The 25,088-nt window shown below is 34.3% G+C and overlaps 1 protein-coding gene across 9 annotated transcripts in view; it reads right to left on the minus strand.

The window, feature by feature from the left end:
• Nucleotides 1–25,088, minus strand: part of SGCZ (sarcoglycan zeta) — a 391,151-nt gene that overhangs the window by 19,011 nt on the left and 347,052 nt on the right. For all 9 annotated transcript variants that reach the window (XM_038136643.1, XM_038136642.1, XM_038136644.1 and 6 more), the window contains one exon: nt 9,250–9,322. In XM_038136643.1, the coding sequence (XP_037992571.1) occupies nt 9,250–9,322 (73 nt within the window). The remainder of the gene's footprint in view (nt 1–9,249; nt 9,323–25,088) is intronic.

A 25,088-nucleotide genomic window follows, 5' to 3' on the forward strand; every position in this document is an offset into this window, starting at 1 on the left:
GAAATGCAGAAACATTTTTTCTTCATTTTGTATTTTCTGTTGACAAGCTGACCTAGATTGTATTAGAGAAAAATAATTTAAAGTATGAACCAAAAGAAAAGGTTTCCTTGTGGGTTTAAAGCAATATTTTAGATTTACCTCCTGCATATCCCTCATACTCACAGGGGATATAATTTTTCTATGTTAATTTTTTTCTGTTGGCTTGTGCAAAGTATTTCTCAAAATAGAAGGAAATAGAAGATTCCCCTGTGCAGAAGCAAATAATTTATTTGCTTTCTATTTAAGCCCTATATCCAACCCATGCTACTTAGTAAAACAACTGATATAAACCTCTACCAATTTACAATTTCTATTCAAAACAGTGAATTAAAAATATGTCAGCTAGAGATCTCACACATAAAATAGGCACTGATTTCCCCTTTATTGACATCTTTATATTTGGGGTTCAAGAAATCAACACTTCCCAGTATTTAACTTTTATACACGATGGTCTTGCCAACACATAAAAATGATAGTACCATTGATTTGCTACCTGTAGATCAAGAGCTCTGGCAGACTGCAATCGTGGATTGGTATGACACACAAAGAGGAGAAGGAAGGCAAACGGATGTTCCAAATCTCTCTCTCTTCCTACTGTTTTATTGTAAACAAATACCCTCAACTCCAAAATCTCAGAGAATGCAGGATTTTCCTCTCCCATGCGTGAAAGGACTTTGTATCAAATTACAATTAAGATTTTTTTTTCAAAATAATTTTGAAAATGTTGTTTTCCAGAAACCTCCAACAATTTAAAATATACATTCTTTCAATTTCTGTTATTATGAAGAGTTGGCTGTCCTGATCCTAAAAGAAAATTATTTAAAGAGTCTTCCAGTGAGACCAAGGGTCCTCAAAGGAGTCCCATGAACACTTATGGTGATAGATAAGATTAGGCTTTCCATTCAGTCAATTTCTTGGAAGTCAGGTTGCAACATAATGAATAGCCAGTGACTTTTATGATCATGGTAACAAAAAATCTTAAAGCTTTTTATTAAGACTACTTTTTAACTATTCAAACAGTGGATTCTTAAATAGCTACATTTCGCATAACAATGGGAATGATATGAAAAAAAAATTATTCAATCATTCCAACCTTATTGCTTATACTATTTACAAGGTTATACATGCACATTTTACCATATATATATAAAATTAACTAAAAATATTTTGATACATTTAAATGTATCAAAATATGCACCTCTTCAAGATGCATATGAATCATTGCCAAAATAGTTATATTTCTTGAAGCTTTTTATATTCTGATGCTTTTAATAAATTGCTTATATTTTCAGGATGATTTTTTATTGTTATTATTGAAAAGCAGGGGTAGATTTGAAGGCCTCAAATTCTTAATATTGTTTACTGATCATCATCTTTGTTAAGCAAAATTTTCATATGTTCATGGGAAGCTTACTTTCATGTATGTTAAAACCTAATCTTGGGCATGATTTGTCTCTAGCTTTTTGACAACACACACAACACTTAAGTAACAGAAAGTTAGATACGTGTTTTTTGAAATTAGTTTTGGCCTGAACCAATAAATATTAACCTTTTTTTTCTCCCAGTTTCCAACTGTGCAACTCATGGATGATAAAATTAAATAAAGACGAAACTTTCATGACTCAAATCAAATTAGTAGAATGACATTCTGTATCACATTTCATGTTATATCCATGCTCTGCATGTCAATGACTTTGGGATGTGCCCTTACTATAACTTCTAAAATTCTCACTAACCTAGAAATTCATTGGGCTCAAAGATGAATTCTAATTGCCCTGTACATGCCTCAGATTTAAATCCAACAGGCCTGCATTGTCATAGCAACACCTGAAACCACTGAATATTTTAATGTTATTTGGCATAGATGATAATCAGAAAAACAATTTCCCACATAGGGAAATAAAGAATCTCTTCTGAGAATATAAAAAAAATATATTTCTTACCGAGGATGAATAAAAAGGAACAAAAGGTCATCGAGGAGTTTTTCAGAAGTGTTGTTAAAGGAACAGAAAGAATTCTAGAAGAAGCATCAAGGAAAAGTGAGAAAGGCTGGAAAAAGCAAGAGCTTGACTAAATAAGCAGGTGATATGAGGAAGGTTAAAGAGAACTTAATGCATGATTGTTTCCTACCATGGGTGAAGGCATAGCCAGAATAGCTAAAGACATGAAAGCTATCCAAATCAGAAGCAATATTAAGAAGAAAACAAATCAAAAACATAAGGGGCATCTCAGGTAGTAAAAAATCATGCAGTCATAAGTCAACTGAAATGCAAACCTTTGAAAGTCAAGAAAATTAGTAGAAATGTATGGTTTAGAACATGAGCTTTTATTTCTGAGAGAAATACCAAAACATGCTTGGAAGTCTAAACTTCCAGGCTATGAGAAAAAGTTCTGGATATGAGACAATCCAAAAGAGTTGCCTAAGGAAAGGTATGAGAAAAGGATTTTTCATAGTCCTGACAACTTAGAGCTACCCTATTCTACCCTAAATGTTTCCCTTTGCATTATCTTCCTTATTTTTAATTCTAGCTTGAATCCCTCTCCATACATGCCCTGCCTTTCTGCTAAACATCCTTACACGGAGTTTATCTTTACAGAAATAGCTCCATTACCTGAGTTGTCTTTCAGAATATATTTCCTCAAAATAGAAATCTGTCTTGTCAGAAAGAGATTGAAGCAACATGCCCGCGAAAATGCTCAAGTGCTTGTCAAGAGTTAGATCTGAAGATAAAGTGCCTGAGGGAGTCTGAAGAGTCCCAGTTTTGAAAGCCATTAGTTTCCTGTGACTAGGAAGTAACAGTCCAGACTACTTGCAATTGTCTAATTATTTTCTATATTTTTTCTCTAAGGAAAAGACCCCACTAAGGGGTCTTAAGCTGATGTAAATAGATATATTTTAGCTGAGGCAAACTGTGACATGGCTTGATCCAGATTTTGAGAAAACAGTATCTCATAGAAGACTATTCTGCTGAAAATCCTTTGACAGGTCTACTTCAAACTCTGCAGATTAAGCACAGCAGATACCTTGGAACAGATTTTCCAGTGGCCCATATTTGGGATGTATTCAAAAATTCCAAGAAGAAAATAAAAAAAAAATCAGTCAATCATTAAAAAAAGTAATCAGAAAAGGTTTGGTGAGTTTACTTTCAGTCACTCTTTTAGGACAACTGCCATGTCCAAACTAGAGAGATATTTTTACTTTCTGCAATACAAAATTGATTAGTAGATTTTGAAGAAGTTAAATAGCATTTTAATTCTTTTGGCAATAAATTCAAACAAAAGATAAAATGTGAACTGCAGGATAAAACATGTAAAATCATTCATTCTTTCTGGTTTAAATATATCTTTGGAGTTCTCTGTATAATTATAGATATAAGCAACAGGAGCTGTTTAGTGGACTGCAGAACTAATAGTTTCATAAACTCATGTATTCCCTGTAACTTCTGAGCTTCCTCATTCTTATACCCAGTCTGTATGAGCTCCAGATCCTTTGTCTGGCTCTGACATGGTACTAAGAACTCAAACCACACTTCTGCACTCACAGCCCCACCACTGCTGCAAATTCGATGTACTGCACAGGCTAGAGCCTTCACCTGAACATGAAGTAAGATGTTGCAGAAGATGAGGGTATTCTGGAGCCATGTGTAATCAAATGGGTAAAGTGACAGCAGGAAATACTAGTACTGTGAGCTGATCTTAAATGGGTACCAGCTTTCAGAAGACACAGAGAAACCTAAAGATCTTCCACCTTGTATGAAACTGCCTAACTGCTTCACAAACTCTCATGGACATAAGAGGAGAGAATAGACAGACACACAGCAAACTTAAGAAGCCTTGTTTTCTTGTGAAAGTGTTTAACAGAGCCACTGAAAATGGAGATACTCCCAGAAAGGGAAAAGGAGCAGCTGGAGTGAGGAAAAAAATCTCTGTGGAGTAATTTAGTATATGGAAAGAATAAGGAAACTAAAGATTGCTCAAATGGAAAAAAAAAAATATATATACATAAGTAGCCCTTCTTAGTAATGCATTAGTAAGCCTGTTCGCTTAGAATCAAAAGAAAGACAAGAAATGAAAATATTATGTACGTTACAGAAGCATTACTTAATGACATATTGTACAACTTTTATGGAATATAAGTAGTATAACAAGTCATGTTTCACCAGAAAAACTACAGCAAAATGCAGGCATGATGGTATGGTGAAATAAGACTGTATTTAGAGTCCAAAGCATGTTGGAAATGAGTTTTGGTATCTCTAATATTTCCTGGGCATGGAGGACTGTTGCTCCACTTCCATTTCAAAAGAGAGTAAAACATTTCTACCCACAGTATCTGTGAGAATGAAAAGCTTCAACAAATTGTGGGCTGTTGTGAATAGTCCTAGGCTGGACTTATGTGAAATTAGAATTAATTAAGCAGCAGCTTGGATCTGGAAGCAGTGTAAAAGCAACCACAGTTGAAATAAGCCTTGCAGGAGCCAAGGGCACACAGGAGGGCACCTACTGGAACCTTGACCATCTCCCTCTGGCACTCTGAGCACCCACTGGTTGTGCCTGGTGTTAGACCTGATGCAGCTTCATGTAAACAAAGATCCTTGGCTGCCTTTGCAATAATTGCAGTGTAAAGTTGCCATGTCTTTCATTAACCCAGCACTGGGCAAATGCTTTCTACTGCTACAAGCTTTATATGGCTTTTCAAATGAGATGGATTGGTTAATATATTTACTCTCACAAGCCTGTGTAGGCTGACACAGCTGTGCTTGGAGCCCATCTGTGGGTTCCTGAAGGCATGACATGGCATAATCATAAAGCAAATATAATCATAAGCCCAACAGAAAAGGACCTGGAGGCGCTGGCGACAGCAGCTGAACATGAGCCAGCTGCGCTCATGTACCTAAGAAGGCCAATGGCACCCTGGCCTGTGTCAGCAATAGTGTGGCCAGCAGGACCAGGGCAGTGATTGTCCCCCTGTACTCAGCCCTGGTGAGGCCACAGTTTGAATCCTGTGTCCCGTTCAGGGCCCCTCACTACAAGAAGGAAATTGAGGTGCTGGAGCAAGTCCAGGGAAGGGCAACAGAGCTGGTGAAGGGTCTACAGTGTAGGACATGGGAGTCACTGAGGGAGCTGGGGTAGTTTAGCCTGGACAAAAGGAGGCTCCAGTGTCCTAAATGAAACATATGAAACTCAATGGATTTTTTCCATCTCTTGTGATAGGAATATTTTTGTCCTTCATATCTTGGTTCCTGCTAGAGCCCTTTCCCTTTCCAATGTCAAATACAATCATCATCACTGAACATGAAACCAAATTATTCTTTCAATTTAAGACCCATACCCAGCTACATTTGTTTCTACTCTGTTCTGTCTGCATAGCAATTACAACCTTTCCTTACTGGCTTTTTTCTCTGTTTACTTCAATATTTAAAAAATTATATATATACACACATATATATATATGAAAACACACACACATATATATATATAAATGTATATAATGCATATTTAAAAAGAGAAGAGCATGTGTTTTTAAAAGAGAAGCTTAAAATTTGGAAATTTTTCAAATTTTACTATATCTATACCTATTTTAGTATGAACATGAATGCCAAAAAATCATATTTTCAATAGCTATTGATAAGACTAAGCAAACAAGTTTCTGTCAATATCCATACCCAAACAATGAAATAACTAACACAAATTATGAAAACAAAAAAAGTAGTTATTTCTATTTTGTTAAAAAATGGTACTGAAAATAACTAGAATCTGACATCATTAAAACAGCAGAGGAAGGGAGACAGTTTTTTTTTACTCTGTTGCATCTTCTACTTTTGATGAGGTTTTGTTTGTTATTTGATTTTTGCCTAAAAATAGATGACAGAGCCATGGTGATTTTATCACTCTCAACATGCTCAGATGACTAACAAGTTAAGGTCAAAATTTGATGTGTTTTCTGGCTCCAGGCTTTTACAAAATATAATATTCTGACCTATTAGTAACCCATCCCTTAAATGTCACAAAAGGTGTCTCTTACAAACCATCAGACAACTCTGAATGAACCAGACCTCCTGTGCAAGATAGGAATATTTTTAATTCTTACTAGAGGTAAAGTAGAATCTAACTATCCTGCATGATAGTTGCTACTTGATCAATTTTCATCTCATTATTCCCAGCATTTGCTTGCAGGATTAACTGATTGTGGTGTGTAAGGCATGACGTAGAAGACAAAAAGAAGTTTTAAATTTGATCTTGCAATTATCTCCAGAGGACAACAACAAATTAATTCATCCCCTTATTAAGGATGTTATTGAGGGCAAAGTTATCTGCATTTAACTACTGTCTGTCTATTTTGTGCATGGATATTGCCTATTAGTGCACCATATTTTAATGCACTATTGGCCTAGAACCAGTATTTGGGGAATATATTGGCAGTTTAGTTTTCCTAACTGTGCTCCTGTGAGAAACAGTAGCGAGAGAAACAGGAAGATTAAATTATTAAGATATAATTCATTTTCCTGATTCTAATGCATGATTCTTTTATGCTTCTTATCCCAACTAATGAAAGTCATCTTTAATTAGTTTTTGAGATTTTACACAAAAGCTTTCACAAAGGATTGTATAACAGCACTGCCTGAAAGCAAAACCATTCTAGCTATTATTTGAAAATGCAAGAAAGGAGAAAGATGTGATCAAAATTGTTGGACACATAGGAATTAATTATATTAGTACTCAAGTTTATTTTTACACAACACGTTTTTAATAGTAAATATTAGGGGATCTTCTCTGTATGAAGGCCTCAAAATCAGGCTATAGATTTAAGAGTGTCTGAGGCAAGGTTTAGAAATGTGAAGCTAATGTGAATCTGACTTTATCTTTTTGTCTTCCTGCACATGATAGATTAAACTAAAATTCCAGGAAGTAGTACGATCCTTGTGGGTATCAAATTCTTAGACGAAATTTTCTACTTATGCTCCATTCAGAGTAATCAAGGTAGTCATTATTCCATTTTTTAAAATCCAGTAGTCAATCATTTTACATATACAAAGCTATGAATAGGTTTCCAGTGTGTTTTATTTTGGAGAAAAAAGAAAAAAGTCTGAGGTTTATTAAGTAACCACAAATACATATTCCAACATTAAAAATATGGGGCAATTTATACTTTAATTAATGATCTAATGTATATTCCATTATCTGTATACAATAATTCTCATAGCTGAATATATTTGCACCAATTCACTGCAAATTGCTGTCAAATTGCATTCAATTGTGTCCACTGAAAAAAAATAAATAATGTTTATTCAGCAGACTTTCTACACTCCCATTACTTACCATTAAGTTTAACCATCCAAAGGCACAGAGATGCAGCACTTGGAAAAATACTCTGGGTGATTTTAGGACTGCCATTATTGGACACCCTGGGTAAGTTTATTCTAAAACATTAAAAAGTATTAGGACCCAGACCAGCCCACTGAAATGTCCTAATAGTAATTGTCATAATTTTTAAATTACTAAATTGACTTGAGAGTTTTACAAAAGAATATGATGGAATCCAACGAATATAGAGGAGCACATGTGTACAAAAACTTGTAGAACATAATATGGACTGAATATATTAAGAATAAATCACTTACAAGTAAGCACAATTACCTGACCCAACTCCAAGTGTGTCTGTTTCTTTAATTTTTTTGAATAAAAGGTATGGGTTAAAATAATTAATAATGAGAGGGCAGAAAGCTGAATGCCAAATGCTTACTAATTTAAGTCCATCTTGGAAAAATGAACTGAAGTAACAGTGGAGTTGAAATCATTAAGCAACAGTGGGAATCATGGCAATGAATAAAGACAAAAGACTGGAGGGGTGAATGACCCATGTGTGAATTTCAGAAGACATGTGAGGTGATTTTAACCTTACTTAAATTAATCCTGAAGACAGAGGATTATCGGTTTTACCATACATTTTCACTCATTATTTAATGATTAGAAAGAAGTAGAGAAAGCAAAATTAATGGTCCCCTGAAAAAAAAAACAACAACTTGTTATGTTCCTTTGATTTCTGCTGAACTTTCTCTGATTAGAGATCATATCACCTTCGTGATTGTCACTAATAAATGCCTTTACAATTATTTTCCACAAAGGACTGTCAGGAGCCATGGGAGGGGACAGAGATATTAAAGACAGAAATCCAGTGAGTGGTATCCTCTGGAAGAACCCAAAGCTACGGATTACTTTAAAATGTTTAGTGGAAATGGTCAAACAAAATCATTTACTCCACATACTCCATGTATAATGGTCAAACTTCTCCACACGGGCAGTTTCCTGCCAATGATTTCTGCAACATTGCTATTGGTCAATGCCTTTGCAAATGTAAGGCTGAGCATTTAACCATGCTTTTCTGCAGCAATCAATCAGAAACACTTCTGGGCAGGTAAAGAGATAGTTATATAATGTTTAAGAATCACAGTAGAATTGAGTCAAAGCTTATACTGTTTCTCACCAGTTCTGCTGGGAGTAGCACAAGGAAGGACCTTTGATTTTCTGTGATTCTCATTATAAATCACATCCTTTTAAGTCACAGATTAGTACTTAGCAGTCCACATACATGCACTTCAAAAAAAAAACCTTTCACTTTAAACTTTTCCAAGTTTTCTTTTCTACAGATTCCCTAGTACCTTTTAAATTTAATCTTTTACCATCTACTGATTTCTCCACTTTGACTATATACAGAAAAACTTTACATTTAGAAATGTAGCCTCACTTGATAACGAAATTTTGACAAGTGTGTGTGTTAGTATTAAGAAGTCCAACAACTCAGAAATACCGCTAAATGGAAAATCTGGGACAGTTTACTTTAACTTGACCGATATATTCTGTAACAGCCTATAAAAAAATGAAAAATGGTCTGATGCTATTGAACAATACTACACACATTGGACCCTAAAAACACCTGAATATTCCAGTGTCTGGGGAAAATATATTTCCGAAGAATTCCACTGTGGGAGGCAGGTCATATATAAAAAGCACTGTATTTTCCATTTCATGCAGTAGGAGTTTGTGGGGTTTTTTTGACTAGTTAAAACAACCTGGAGTCTATGAGTGTTTTTGTATCTATGTGTCATTAAATAGGCAGTATAAATATTACTATACAGATATTGTTCTTTTAATCCAGACTTAATTTTTTTGGAGAATACTTGATTTTAAAGCAAATTTTTGAACAACACCTACTTGAGATCTTGGGAAGGTTCTGCTCTGATATGGGGTGTCTCCACAGAGTGCCCAAACACTGCCCCTTCCGTGCCTAAAATACATAAATAAAATACAGTAAAATTATTTTGGAAAATAAAAAACACAGTGAAACACATGATCACAAACTGACACTATTAGGAAAAAAAATCTGATCAAATCCTCTATTAATAATTTTAAATGTTTCTTCATATTTATATTTTCATTTCTATATCAAAATCTGGACCAATGTCCTGTGAAGCTCTGGACTTCTGTTTTTTCACATACACATCTGGAACAATTACAGATCCAAATATTTCAGAAATGGTTTGGCTGAATGCTTATCTCCATATTTTGGAGAAGATTTATTTTGCAGAGAATGGAAATAATATAATGAATTTGTGTGGCAAAAACACAGTAGAGAAATATCTGCTGCATTTTACATTCTGGTTACTTTGATTACTTAAATTGAGATGCCAAGCATTTAGAAGTTTTGAGATAACTGTCTCTTGCATGAAGTTGCTGGCTTAATCTAGATATCTGACAGAGTTTCTTTCCATCAGATCTTTCTCACTAAAAAAATTTATTCTCATGGAATGTGCTTTGTCTTGTGTTAGAAGTGGACACTAAGGTTATCTCCTACTAGGCATTTAAAATCCAGACAAAGAAAATTTTTCAAATCTGAACTGCTTCTCTATTGAATTTTGATTTATATTACTAGGTCCAAGTTGAATATGGTAATGCCACAGTTTTCATTATGACAAGCAAGATTTTTCATTGAGAAACTTCTCTTCAATTAAAAAAAATACAACTCTAGTAAACATTCACTGAAGATATTTCAGAAAAAGACAATTCTTTAATAAATTTTAAATGCATTTCTTGAAAGAAAATTATGGGGGAAACAAAAGACAAAAAATAATAAGGATCTTTGTTCTTGCTAAAGTAGGAGAAAACTCAAGAAATTTATATGTAGGGAACAGCACTATAAAATCAGCATTTCTCTTACCTCTCCCCTCTAAGAACTGAACACATAAGGGTTATTTACACCACTCACTTTACATTAAATAGGTAGAAATAGCCTCTGTATGTTATTAGGCATTTGACATTTGCCTCCTTTTTTTCACGTGCTGACAATCATCATGCCTATCCTTGTTTAGTGGTTTATTCAATGCCGTGGGTTTTGTCATCCACTCACATAAATTTTGCTTTCTTTCTCTGAAGATGGTTTACTGGGCATTGTGTAAGGCAAATAGCCTAGAACTAGAGAGTGAAAGTCTTTCCAACAGAGAACCTCCAGCAAAGGTGAAAGAACTCAAAAAAAGAAGTGTAAAATGGGTAATGCATTTCTCTTCTATCAAAATATGATCAAGGAAACTGTCTGGGATAGCTATGGCTCATTACTAAATATTTTTTAATTAATTGCTGCATTTTCAACAGCAGAAGGTTCCTTTTGCTCTAAGACTTGAATTCTGAGTAGACCTAAAAAGATACCTACAGTATCTCATAGTAGGTCTGCAAGAAGTGCTCAGCCGAACATAGCCACCGCTCTAATTGCTACAATATTTTAAATACAATACAGGCTTTTCAATTTTTAAAATAATAAAATGTTTAGCAAACTTTTAGCAAACATCCAGAAATTCTGGATGTCAAATAAGATCCCTATTAGATACTTTTACAGTTAACCAATGATATTTAGTTTCAAACCATGGCCAGGATTTAAAAGCAGAATGAGGTTATAAATGTCAATTTGGTAACATTATTTTTTAGTGTTAAAAGGGAAAATAGCCTGAGCAAGAGGCAAAAAAACCCCAAGCCAAGTAAACTTCAACCTAGGAATAATTTTCTAAACTCCACCTTCATTAAAAGAAAAGAAAACCAAAAACAACAAATCAGCCAAAAAAAACACCAACTCACCCCACCCCCCAAAACCTTAATTGTAAAGTGGTTTATGAGTGTGGAGTCTTGACGAGAGGAAGAGAAAAGTAGTGAATTAAAATCCTAGTTGTTTATCTCCAGAAATCTATAACCTTTACAAATATTTGGGCAAAGAACACTGAAAACAACTTTATTACAACGGCTGCTTTGAAAATCTCAACAAAAGAAAAAAACCAAAAAACCTAAATAAAGTCCATTTTCTATAACCAAGCTTTGCTTAGTGTTATGGAAAATCACAGGAGGAAAAACCCAGCATTCCATTTTTCCTAGTATTATTCCTAAATGTGCACTGCATAATCTGTTTTTTAAATCTGGCAATGACTTGAGGTTCTCTTTCCTTTAAAAGACCAGAATATCACGTCTGTAGAGCCAGGCCTTCTGCCACTCAAAATAAAGCTCATCCTCATCTATGATGAACCTCTGTGGGAGCTGAATATCCAAAATCAGAGAGTGCTTCCAACTCCCATTCATCATTTTCATCAGTCAAATGAAATGCTTTTAATGCCAAGGGCCCTCTATATTTTTGAAGGTGGCAATGGGATACAAAGATGTAAATAAGTGAGCAGAGTTGCCAGTCTTTACTTATGAGAAGACCATGCCTGTAATATTTGAAAGGACATTATCAATGCAAAGATGCACAAAATTCACTCTAGTATGAGTCTGACATTAAATGAATCAGAAGTGCCAAAGGTATTATCAGGCAAAGACTGATAATAAAAGTTAAATGACAGCAGGTTATAACCCAGCTTTAGTATCTCCTCACTTTCAGCACCATTGTTTTAAAAGACAAGAAGGCATTTCTTCCCTAAGAAAACAGAAATTTGAAAGAAAGACCAAGTTTTTCAAGCAGACTGGAAATCCAGGCAGGTATAAAGATAAACTGATATCATTAAATAAAATATAGTTAAAACTAAAACCAAATAAAAGATGCTCCTTTTGCTATTTGAAAATGCAATATTATTTTTTTTCTTTTCATACAGCCTCATAAGCAGAAGTATATCAGTTCCTGTAGAAAATGCTTTATTCTTAAAAGAAATTACTATCAACAGTTCAAGAATATCTCCAATTCCCTTTATAACATAGTGGAATAAAAGCAGACACTTTCAATTACCTTGGTTTTAGTAAGAAAGGTGAAAAAGATTAGCCAAACAGAATTTATTGCCATGTTTCCTGTAATATAACAGCAGGGTCAAGAAAAAAGAAGACTTATCAGCATTACTAAAAATACAGAAGAAAAACTACATTATCCTTTTTTTTCAATTTACTATATGCAAATCTGTATTAATTTGATGAGAAGCTGGACCATGTAGTCTCAAGAAATGCTACTATAAACCTACCTTCTAATGATATAACTAAATAAATAGAGCTATAAAGGCAAATCCAAAGTTCATAGCATTATTTTCTAAATGAAAGAAATATACTTTAGGTATTTGATAAGTTACAATGTTAAAATACTTATTTTTTATAGAAATAAGAGGATGTTCTAATAACTGTATTCTCAGACTTACAGAATCATAGCTAAGACCTACTTTGAGATGAGTGAAATTCTAGTGAGAGATAAATGAATACAAAAAAGGCACAGAAAGAAAAGTCTTGAACCTTAAAGCCATTTCAAGTGCAGCTCAAAAGGAAGTAGTTAGGGAACTGAATTCAATGGAACATGAGTTAGAATGGATAACTATAAAAAGTATCCTTTAAGAGGAAATAAAATCACAAGGCCATGGAATAGGTGCAAAGGATCTAAAATCAAAACTGTAAGTGTAACTGAACAAAATTACCAACACCTTCACCTTTTAGTTGAAGAGAATAAGTAAAGACTTCACTGAGACAGAAGCACCTGTGCAGCCAAATTACCAATCAAAGAATACCAGTTGTTGTAGAGGTTGCTGGAAAAAAACTCAGTAAACAGCACAAGCCAGGTAAGAGGCCAAAAGTTCCATTCTGTATTTATAGAGAAACCTTTTTATGCACAGCTTTTTTTAACAGATTTTTAAACACCAGACCTTGAAGAAACTTCTTTGACAGAGAGCAAATAAAAATTATCCTTTTGCTACAAGCAAAAACAGTCACATGTTCCTGCTGAAACAGAACATTCAGAATTTGGAAAGACCACTATAGACTACTAATTTCTGCTCAGTTTACTGGTTTCTGAAATTCAGCCTCTGGGAAATGACAAAAAAAATGGAAGTACAACATCAGCATTTGGTTCTGGAATATATTTGCTTATGCATGTGCATGCTGAGAAAGTTTTTTCATTTATTCAAACAGCAAATAACCCTTTCATACTTTCTGAGTACTTACCTTACACAACAAAATGGTACCTTTCATTGGCTTTGTAATTAACTAGGATGAAAAGAGGGAGGTGGAGTTTTTTTTCAGTTTTGGGTTTTTTTATGGGGGGGGTCTTGTTGGAGTGTGAGTTTTTGTTTTTTGGTTGTTTGGCTTTTTGTTTGTTTGGGTTTGTTTTGTTTTGTTTTGTTTTGTTTTGTGAATAGAATGCTGGCTGAAGAGTTGATAAGGCAAGAACTAAAAAACTAATGAAGTATTTTGCTGTGGAAAATGACACACATATTACCATTATCCCACTCCTTCACATCATTCATGCAAGCAAATCACCTGACAATGGAATTATGCATCAGTTTGATGTGTACAAACTACATGCCATTGCAGCATCACATACACAGTTTTACCACCTTGATTTTTCACTAGGTTTTTCAGAAACATCAAGTAACAATTACTGAGAATATGCAAGCAGATTGGGATGCCAATTTGTCCACCAAGTTACAGACTTTAAAGAAGGGTTTGTAAAATATTTATTATTTTTGAAGTTTGCAATTTTATTTGTTGCACATTAATTGAAGTTAATGTATTGACAGATTTCACAAAGAGGGATAGATAATCAAGATTTTTTACCATTGAAGAGAGGTTTTTACCTTAAAAAGAGAGGGTTTATTTAAGGTTTATTACCTTAAAAACACAGACTATGTGTTCTAAGTTTTGAACTTTTATGTTCTAAAAATTTAATTGGGCTAAAAAATAAAATTCTTAGTTCTTTTACCATGTGCACATAGGTAAAATTTAAAAGGTTTTTTTGTGAAATTAGAAAGTTGTTGTTCAACAACAAGACCTTGGAAGAGCTAATCACTGCCAGACTGGAAAAAAACCGCAGAAACATGCAACTATGCAAACCAATGATCATTGAAAGGTGACATAAAATGTTTATTCCTTCTTTTGTAAAAGCCTTCTTTTGTATTATAGTTTATTTTGGGATGCAGCTTCTGGCCTTCATGTTGGTTGAGCATTTCTTAAAGAGTTCCCATTTTATAAGTTACTTGAAGTGTAATTTAGCTAGATACTTGTATTAAAAAGTAAGATTCAACTGGATTTTTGCTATGGAGATGTACATGACTAAAATGAAAGTAAGTGAGTTATCTTCTGAAAACATGACTGACATGATTGCTGGCATTTCAATCTTGCAGGGTCCCTCAGCAGCAAAACTGACTAATGCTAAATGATGAAGATTTCAGATATGATACTGATGTGGCCATATATAAAGTATATTATAGGTAGGAGGTTGAAGTAAGCCTGACTAGATGCAGTTGTTTACTTATAAACTAAAGCATGTACATTGAAATCTTCAGAGGTAAGCTGTTACTAAAAAGTAAATTCTAAATGGAGTGATTTAGATTTATAACTCAAAGCACTTGAATATGACTAATTTGTGTTGCATATTTTCTGTATGGGAATCTTACAAAAGTAAAGCTTCTTACTAAGCCTTTCATTTAAATCAGAAGAACAAGTTCCCCAATAAATTAAAATTCAGCCTGTTCAGTGAGTTAAATTTTGATCAAAGCAAATTTTAACTCCAGGAAATACTTGCAAAATTGCATCTTCACTTATTAAGCACAAACATTTGAAATAGCATTTTCACTTATTAAGTGCAAACATTTGAAACATAAATTCCTAATGGTGGGCAGTTGAGACACCTCTTGTTTTGCACTGCAAATTAAACTGGATTGTGACTATCTGTTTAGATAGAATTGTTTGAAGGTTCACATCCAAAATCTATGTTTGGCCACCACTTGATTTACTTTTCTGAAAAATTAAATCTATTTGAATAAAATCTGGACTGAGAATAGCAGTAACATAATTCAATTAATAATTGGAAATTACTGTTCTAAAGGCTCCCTCTGAGATGAAAAACCCAATAAATGTAAATGAAACTGCTGAAAAACCACATTAAATCTAAATAGTTCCTCAAAACATGAATGAAATTGAAATATATATAGGGGGTTTAGAGAAAAGAGGTTTTAAAACATAATAATTTTGGTAATATCTTTTACTTTTTCCCCTATTGGTATATGGCTGATGGAGATACACATGACAATAAAAATGATGAAATACAATCATTTTCTGCTTGAATTAATTCAGTCTCCTTGAAACTTTACAGCACCTAGATATGAGAATAGACTTAAAGATTATATTGAGATTTCATGGTAAATAATTTCTAATACCAACCCCCCTTAAAATTCATCATCTTCTCATATAAATCATAATCTGGACTTGCACTTTTCTTAAAATTGTGTAAATTATTTTGAGTTCATCATCGTTCATCAGACACAAAAAGGGTCCCTATCTACATTAAAAAGATAGAATTAAATGGGATTATTTTCATATGTAGTAAGTAAAAAATATGACATTTTTACTTCGTTGTAGTATATAACCCTAGATTTTGGAACACTCAGGCTTATGCTCTAATGAATAGTTAATGAGTTTCAAAGCAGAATTGTTGTTTCCCTGATGAAAAATGAATGAATCAATGAATAAGAAGACTTTCAAACAATAGTCAATAACTTCATAACCAGGGGACTCACCTGAAATGTAAAGGAATGGTACATAAACTTGGATATCCCAACTACAAAATGGGAGAGTGAGAAAAATGTTTCTCACCCAGTTTCAAGAACAAATAGCAATATTTTTCCGTTTTGAAGTTTTCTGGAAAAAAATCTGCTCACCCTCAAAACTTAGTCAGGAATGTCCATCCAACTTCATAGAATCATATAATCATTAAAGTTGGAAAAAGACCTCCAAGATAATCAAGTCCAGACCTTAACTGATCAGCACTTTGACAATTAACCATAGCACTAACTGTCCTGCCCAGTCATTTCTTGAACATTTCCAGGGATGGTGACTCCATATTTTCCCTGGGCAGCCCATTGGAAAGCTTGACTGCCTTTTCAGTGCACGAATTCTTCCTGATGTCCAACCTGAACCTCCCCTGGTGTAACCTGAGAACGTTTCCTCTTGTCCCGTCACTACTCCCTGGTGAGAAGAGACCACCCAGCCACTCTCAGAAAGTTGTAGAGCGTGATAAGTTTTTTCCCAAGCCTCCTTTTCTTCAGGCTAAACAATCCCAGATCTCTCAGCTGCTCCTCATAGTTCTCACTCTCTAGATGCTGCACCAGCTCCACTGCCCTTCTCTGGACACCCTCCAGCATCTCAGTGTCTTTTTGAAGTGAGGGGTCCTGAACTGGACGCAGCACTCAAGGTGTGGCCTCATCAGTGCTGAGCACAGAGGACCATCACTGCTGTGGTCCTGCTGGCCGCACTATTTTTGGCACAGTCAAGGATGCATCTGCTTCAAGAAGCTCTAAAATAAAATAATCTATGATCAGCTTTTAAAAGTAAAGGGTATTTTCCCTTCAGTGATGACATTCCATAAATATTATGATTTTGAAAAGTTAAAACTCAGAGGAATTTTTCAGGAATTTTTCCATAAAGTCTAGCCACTTAGTTGTCTAAATTAGGAACATAGATTACTTATATTTTGTCTGTAGCCAAAATGGAGAAATTGGCATCTCTAGAGGTTATTTACTAATGATAATGGACTGAGACTAGAGCAACAATGCAGACAACCCTAGCACTTTGAAGCTTTTGCCTTCAACACCTGATCAGCAATTGATGATCTGAATTTCATCTAAATTGGGAAAATCTTGTTTGGAAATCTCACATTAACCATATCAGAAGTCATCTAATTTTCATACCTATAGCATTTTAACGGCTTCATAGGGTACCATATTTACCTTTTAAAGGCAAGTTCTCTGTGCCATATGTAAATGTGCATTTATTTCTGTTCTCTTTCCCATTACTGTAACATACTGACGAATTGCTATGTGTACATGAGAATTACTGTTGCATTCATACATTTTAGTTAATTGTTTTATTTATGCTAAGGAGGCCACAAAGCAGCAGGACAATCATCCAGATTTTTTAAATAGCTGTACTATAGTATTTTTACTGTATTGGAATCAGCATGCCATTGATAAACTATAATCAGATATTTAGATAAGTGCACCCTGTAAATGTTCACCATATGCAAGTCCATAGTATGTATTTAAAAAGTTTTCAAATGCTTCCAAAAATTTCTGAATACATGCAAAAATTAAAATCTGTGATGAATCCTCACGTGTATTTCCACAATGCCAAAACAGGGATATGTGGATATAATACGTTTTGGTGCCTATTAGATCAAAATGCAACAAAAATACTAGTAACTCAAATTATTGAAAGTCTTTTTATTTTTCAGATACGAGAAATAAAATGAAGTTATAATATTAATTGCTTACAAGGTCGTTAAAAGGTTTCTTTTTGATATTAGTACTAGTGATTATAACCTATTATGAGTTCCCATTCCTGCTCTTTATTAATGTCCTGGTTTTCTCTCTAAAAGTAAATTACATAGATGAATACATTTAAACCTGGGTATTTATTGTAGCCTTAAATGGAATTTCTGCAGCTGTAAGTGGAAGTGTGAATGTGGAACAGTAATTTTGTCACGTAATATTCTCACCTTCAAGTCTGCATAGCCATGAAGCTACGCTTTAATTTAGCAACAAAATGGAAGCAGGTGTATTTCAAACCAATTAAGTGCAGTGACTGCAAACCACCAATGGTTGTGTTAGCAAACACCTGCCTATTTGTTATGTGTACTACCCACAGGAAAGACAGCCTTTCTGCAGGAAAGGATAAGATACTAAAGCCTAGTGTAATATGGGAAAGCTGGCTGAAATATGCATCTTTTGCCAAAGACTCAGATGGTTTTTTCAGGCTAAAACCACAAGAGACATGCCACATACCTTGCAGATGCTGTAGGAAGAGGGTTTATGGCAGTAATTTACTGCTAGATCTACCACTCCATTTTCAAGACGGGACTGAGCTGGTCACAGAGTAATTTATCAATGCCAGTCTCAACAGTTCCTTCTGCATCACCAAGGAGCAGTATGCAGGACTCAGACTATGACCACAATTCAGATTACTTGGCAAATGTTGCAACAGTCCAGCTCAGCTGTGTCTTGTGGCAAAACCTTCATCTTGTCTTTGCTCTTTTACTGTTTGTGAGTCAGGAGAGACTCAAAAATCACACTCTCATCACTGCTGCAACACAACTATCATAAATTCACCTTTCACATGCCTATCATAAATTCAGACTTTTAAGATTTAAGTGCTTTCCATTGCCTTGCTACATAACAATGCATGTCTAGCTAAAACTAGCAAAGCAGAGTTTACTGCTGCCTCAAAATTCAGTGTGGTCAGCTGCCAAAGAAACCTGTTATTCACATCCTCTTCAAGTACATTATGTTCAGGCATTTTCAGTATAGAACACTGAATCCTGGGCACTAGGACAGTCATGCCAAGGGAACAGAATGTCAAAAAATTTGACAGTCATCATGAAATTCGTTAGTTTGCTTTATCATTTTTAAGTTAAAAACAGAAAAAATAGATTTCCTTTCTCCAACTATCAACAAAAGCCCTTACTAGTTTCAGAGACAGGTTAAGAGACAATAAGAAAATCTTTTTCATTTTGTATTTTCTTCAGATCAACTGTAAGAGTTGTTTCTCTATATTATCCACTTAATAAACTGTCATGATGCTTACCACTCCAGACTTTCAGCTTACACTGAAGAGAACGTGACTGGGAAAACCTCTATTCTTTTATCACACATTCCAAAGGAATATACTTTTAGATTTAATCTTCCTTGTCCTTTAGGCTCCCTTTGGCCTCTAGGCATCACTATAAGTAAAATACTCTGGTTTTTCTAGCAGGATACTCCCTCTGCTCCTTTTCTTGTCTTACATTAAAATTCCCTTTAGTATCTATACAATCTTTTACATTATTTTTTTTTGTCTAAATGAAATTGTTCTGAGTTACTGTTAAATTTGCTGTCAAGAAGAAAAAAAAAAGGAGTGTTTTCATTAGAACTACAATTTCAGAAATTCTAATTGTCTTTCCCTTTCTTTTTAAATCTAAATATAAACCAGGGAGGAAAGGCCAAGAATGAAAGGCCAAGAATGACACTGACAAGTAAAAAAATTGTAACTATAAAAAAACCTGAAAGCAGTTCTGACAGCTAAAACATGAAACAAAGTTGTTAATAGATACTCTTTCTGCACAATATGCTTTATCTATTTTCCCTGCTCTACACTGGGATTGTAAAAACAGATTTAAAAAGTAGTCCATCATTTGGTAATGCTGCTAGGATAAAAATACTAAAAATAATACAATTGGCTTGCTTGATATGAAAATATACTTTTAAAAGACTATCTCCCTTTGATGTTTGATGAGAAGAGACTTTCAAATGCAACTGCCAATCTCACCTCATGTTTTCAACCATAAATTGGAACAGGAATTTATCAAGTGAACCTGGAATTTGGCTAATTCCAGCATCTTGCTTTGTTGAACTTGAAGCATCTGGGGTCATAGCATGATATCCAAGTACTTTTAAAAATTTCCATGCTGCTGTTATCTAGAACTCTGACCAACACACCACACTTTGCAGACAGTGATGTAGATAAAGGACAGGAAAATACCCTATGACATGGTAAGTAGTGCAACTTGCTGTCATTTCTATCACACTTTATGAATCAAATTGCTTTAGAATGATGACACTAAAGGGAAAGTTCTCTTCTTGAGCTAAATGACATTTTGGAATTTGTAAAGTGATAAGGCTGCCTGTAAGGACTGGAAGGCATTTGTCTGTACATGATTGTGCATGTGTGTCTGTGCATATGTGTGCTCTGATCTACTCTCTAGCAGTGTTTTTCTAGCATACTCACAAAATAAGGTTCAAATGTTTTACAAATCTGATAACTTCAATGAAAACCAAGATATATGGTAAAGAACAGTTACCATAAAACTGAATTCTAATGCTTTCTAAGTAGGAAGAGGTAGATAATCATATCCCACTATACCTATTACTGATATTAGTATTGTCAGGATCAGCACAAGTGTTCTTCAGATACTAAACCAGTAAAAATTATGCTATTCATATTCAGTTCAGTTTAATGATGACTGTAACAAATAACATCAGGAAGCATGGACAGGTAGGTTTAGTATGGGCTACCAGCTCCACTATGAAGAGTTTCTGAAAAGCGAGGATCCTTCCTCTGATTGCTTTACCTTGCTAAGCTCATTCATTCTATCCTTTCTCATAATAATGTGTGCTTATTTATTCAGCTTTCTCACCTTCCCCTCACTGTACCAAACTTTAGTCAAAAGTGAAGTTGACAATACATCCCCAAAGCAATTAACCTACGTGCAAATGCATGGACTGATCTCTAGCTTTTTTGTCATGCTACCCACATTTCATTCTAACCAATGTATTATAGCTTAAAAAAAAACAAACCCTAAAGGATATAAATAAAACTACAATAAAGAGGACTGTATCTAATATGTTAGTAAGAACTAAGATTAGAAAAAAATGTACTGAATTTATATTAGAGGACTTGTGACTAGACATAAAAAGGAACTATCTGAACTCTGCTAAGGCTTATTCCTCTCTGATCATTAAGTTCAAAACCAAATTAGGTTTTGGTTGATGAAACCAGTTCATCTTCAACAGATGATATAATTAGCTCTGAAGTAAAAAAAGAAGGAAATTCTACATTCTCTGTAGCCAAACTATTCCCCTGTTTCTCTAGTCTTTAATTTACGATTTGTGGGGGTTTTTTGTTGATTAGTTGGTGTGAGGTATTTTGTGGGGCTTTTGGGGTTGTTGTTTTGGTTTTTTTTGGTTTTTTTTTTGTTGGTTGGGTTTTTTGTTGTTGTTGTTGTTTTGTTTGGGTGCTATTTTTGGATTTTGTGTTTTAACTGATAGATAGCATCCCTTGTTTTTCAACAGGTTGTTTCTCAGGGCCTCAAGACTGATACGAAATTCTCTTTGAGATTTTTTTCTTCAAGCTACACAGCACCAACATCTTCTCTCTTCCTCAGAAATAATTCTTCTGGACAACTAATCAGTCCCATGGATGTCAGTTCTATCCAGTTGTTTACTGAACAATGGTACACCAAACAGGACTAAACTCTTTGAAGAGGACCTTGCCAGTGTGGAAAAGGTGAGAAGACCTTCAGGGCCTACTCCTGTTTACACATGCTAGCTTCATATTTGACTTTCTTGTTTCACATGATGCTCTTGACCTTTGATCAAAAAGCTTTCTAAATATTTTTCTGTGGTTACATTTAGGTATTACTTAGAATTTCTTTGAGGTTTTAAAATTGACTGCTAGAAGTCAATTTGATTTTGTTTTGCTGTTGTCTTTCCCTATAACTTTGGAGCGGGCGATGCTTTAATTTGAAACAATTTTAAGATTTCTTCTCAGCTTCACATTCTCAGTTCTTCCCCACAGCAACACTTCTCACATTACTTTTTCAACACCGTGTCATCCTTACAATCTGTATTTCTTTTGTACAATCTTTTTGTACAATCTTATATTTTCTTTTTTTCTGCTAATGGATGTTTGTCTCTGTAGTTAAAAGTATTTTGAAGTTAAAAGAAACAAGAGGCTCCCAGATATTTCAAAATGATGTCACTAGGCCCTATGCATTAGATAATTCCTTTACTTTATCAAAACTCTAATCTGTTTAATTTTTCTTTTTTGTTTAGTGGTCAACATTTCTACATGAGTTATTTGCCCTTTCGTCAATACTCATTACATATAAATAATAATTTATTTTGAATCTCAGAGCAGTTATATAGCTTTCAGACAAATCCGTTTCTGCCTGGATATTGAGGTTTTTTCTTCATTCTATTTTTGTGAGATAATTTTTACCACAAATAATTTCATGTCTTTCATAGAATATGTGGGGTTTTTTTACCAATCTTACTTCTGGAATTTACATTATCTATTCTGAGTTTTTAAGCATTTCTATCTGTACTTCTTAAACTTCATAACACATACATAAGTACTTTCTGAGCCCTGAGCAAAGCCACATTGTAATACACAATTCAAATACAAAGTCCTATATATATTGATGATATTTTTCTACAGCCAGAATAATGGCTTATTATGTTTGTGTCTTGGTGTGCTGAATTTAATGCTGTCAGACACTGTGAAATTTAAACTCATCATTAGCCACAATGAGGATAGGAATTTAAATTCACAATGTAGGCTGAAAGCTGCAGGCCATATTTTTTTTTGTTTAAATCATTTTTTTTCTGGAGTTGCTTTCTGTGTGCAAAATTATTCCTAGCTTATAGGAGTCTGCTATGAATAAGATTAAAAATGTATTGCAGAGCAGACATTATTGGAATCTATGTTTTTCACAGCTTTACCTGCACACCTGCTTTATAAACTGATCTAGGGAAAACAGTGAAGTCCCAGATGTTACTGGTGGTGAGCTAACTTTTCCTCTGAGTAAGGCTTTGTATCAAACTGTGACTGTCACGGACTCAAACAGGCCTCAAACATTCACGTGAGGCTTTCTACTACTTTCCACTTAAATTTAGAGTCAATTAATGTAAGTTTATATAGTATGATGTATATCATGACAAATGCTTCTACAATCTCACCATGCAGTTTGTGGTTACTAAATAAATTAGCTTGTGCCTAAAGTTTGAATAAAAAATTTGCTTAAGGTTCAATAAAAATAAAAAAGCCACTTTGTAGGGGTTTCTAATATAATTCAGAGAAAATGAAGTGCACTTCTGACATGTCTTACAGTAAGAGGTACATCAGTATATTCTTAGTGAAAAGTCAGATGCCAAAAATATCTCCTGAAAAAGTAACAGTATTTCTCCTATTCTGAAAGCTTTACAAATTGAAATCCAAATGATTTCATCTTCTAGCACCCAATGAGAATACTGCTCCAGGACAAAGCAAAAATTTTTTGGCCTGTAGTGTCACCATTATAGCATGAGTATTTGGAACCAAATGCTTTTTTTTTTTAATTGAACTGAAATCCTACAGTGTTCCGCAGCCTGACCCTTATCTCATACAACATTTTTTTCCCCCAGATATAAATAAACCACAAGCAAGTTCTTTAAGGCAAAAAAAAGGAAAATAGGAATGTTGGAGCTCTTTTATGATTCACCTTTCCCTTCTGTGTGTAGTTATATCATAAAAATAGAGATGGGTCTGGCTGTTGCAATTTAAATGTGCATTTTCAAAACAACAAAGCCTGAGGGCATATGAGTGTCAGACTTAGCTCAGGTTTAACTCAGAATGTTGCTACAAAATCTGAACCAAATTAATACCCAGTTTCTGCATCAAAGCTTTCTGAAAGTTTAGTGTGTGTTTTCCAAAGAAGCTGTTCTGGTTTGATTTAAGAGTTAGCTTACTAATAGTGGGGTAATTTTCCACTGAGCTTTGACCTTTCTCTAGTTCATGTGGATTTGTTTGGTGTCATGTAATTCAGACACCTCAAACTAGAACTATTTTAAATTGCATCTGTACGCTTCACACAGTCCTTCAGCAGGAAACGTAGAATATGATGAAGAAATTGGCAGTTTTTCCTAAAAGCATTAGTTTTTACATTGGGCACAAATATCCAATAATGGATATTGGTGTTAATCTTGGTGTTAAAGGTGTTTAACCTGAAAATCAGATTTACTTGGTAAATTTGAACCAGCCTCTGGATTGATGCTGCTATGCACCAGAACAGGGAAAATGGTCTCCACTAACCTTGAGAAACTGATGGCTGCGTTCTGCAAAGCAACAGCTCAGACAAGAACAGAATCAGCTTTAAAAAAATAAACCCTATTTAATAGAATTAAATGGATTACAGCCCAGAAGGAGAAGAAAGGATCAAAATCTGTCTTCTCTTGTAACTGATGTTATCATGAAAAAAGGGGAAAAAAAAGTTGATTACTTAAGGAGAGTTATTCAAAAAGTATGGATTATAGAAAGATTGACTCTCTAGGTAGGAGATGATTTTCTTCTACCTTTGTTGTGAAAGACTGTTATTTAGCTGTCCGGGTGGTTTTTTTTTTTCCTTTTCCTTTCTTCTGCTTGACTATATGCTGACTTCTATTTCTCAGTCTACAGAATAGGCCAGATGAGTATTTTTCACTGAAATGGCTGTAGAGGAACTAAACATGTTTTCCTGCTCTGACAGAGCTCAACTCTGACAGAACTCAACAGCCCATTTGTCTGCTTTTTGGTTTATTCCCTTTTCAGAAAAATTTATTTTACCAAGACTTATTTCACTTCATATATGTTTCTAAGACCAATTATTTTGTTTCTCCACAATTTTAAGTGCCAAAAATCAAAATCTTTCTTTTACCAATAAACTGTTATTGTCCTTAGGTTAATGTATTCCTCCAACAGTCTCCACAGTCACCTGCAGACTGGTGTAAGTACACAGTGCTTGGAGTCTGAGCTGGCTGGATGCATTCTACCCTTAAATAGAAGATATAAATTTATTTAAGCAATGTCCTGGATAATACATTTATTTTTTCATTTATTTATTCTCACCATTTGTATCCTGCCCATAAAGCTTTCAGTTCATAGACATGTTTGAGTCAGATATATTAATGTGATTGTAATCAGCTCTGTAGTTGTACCTCCAGAGTCATGCCCTGACAGGTTATTTTGTCAAGTGGTTAGACTACCACAATAACATCTTTCAGTCA

This window comes from Motacilla alba, chromosome 4 (assembly GCF_015832195.1).
Source record: "Motacilla alba alba isolate MOTALB_02 chromosome 4, Motacilla_alba_V1.0_pri, whole genome shotgun sequence".
NCBI classification, from domain to species: domain Eukaryota; kingdom Metazoa; phylum Chordata; class Aves; order Passeriformes; family Motacillidae; genus Motacilla; species Motacilla alba.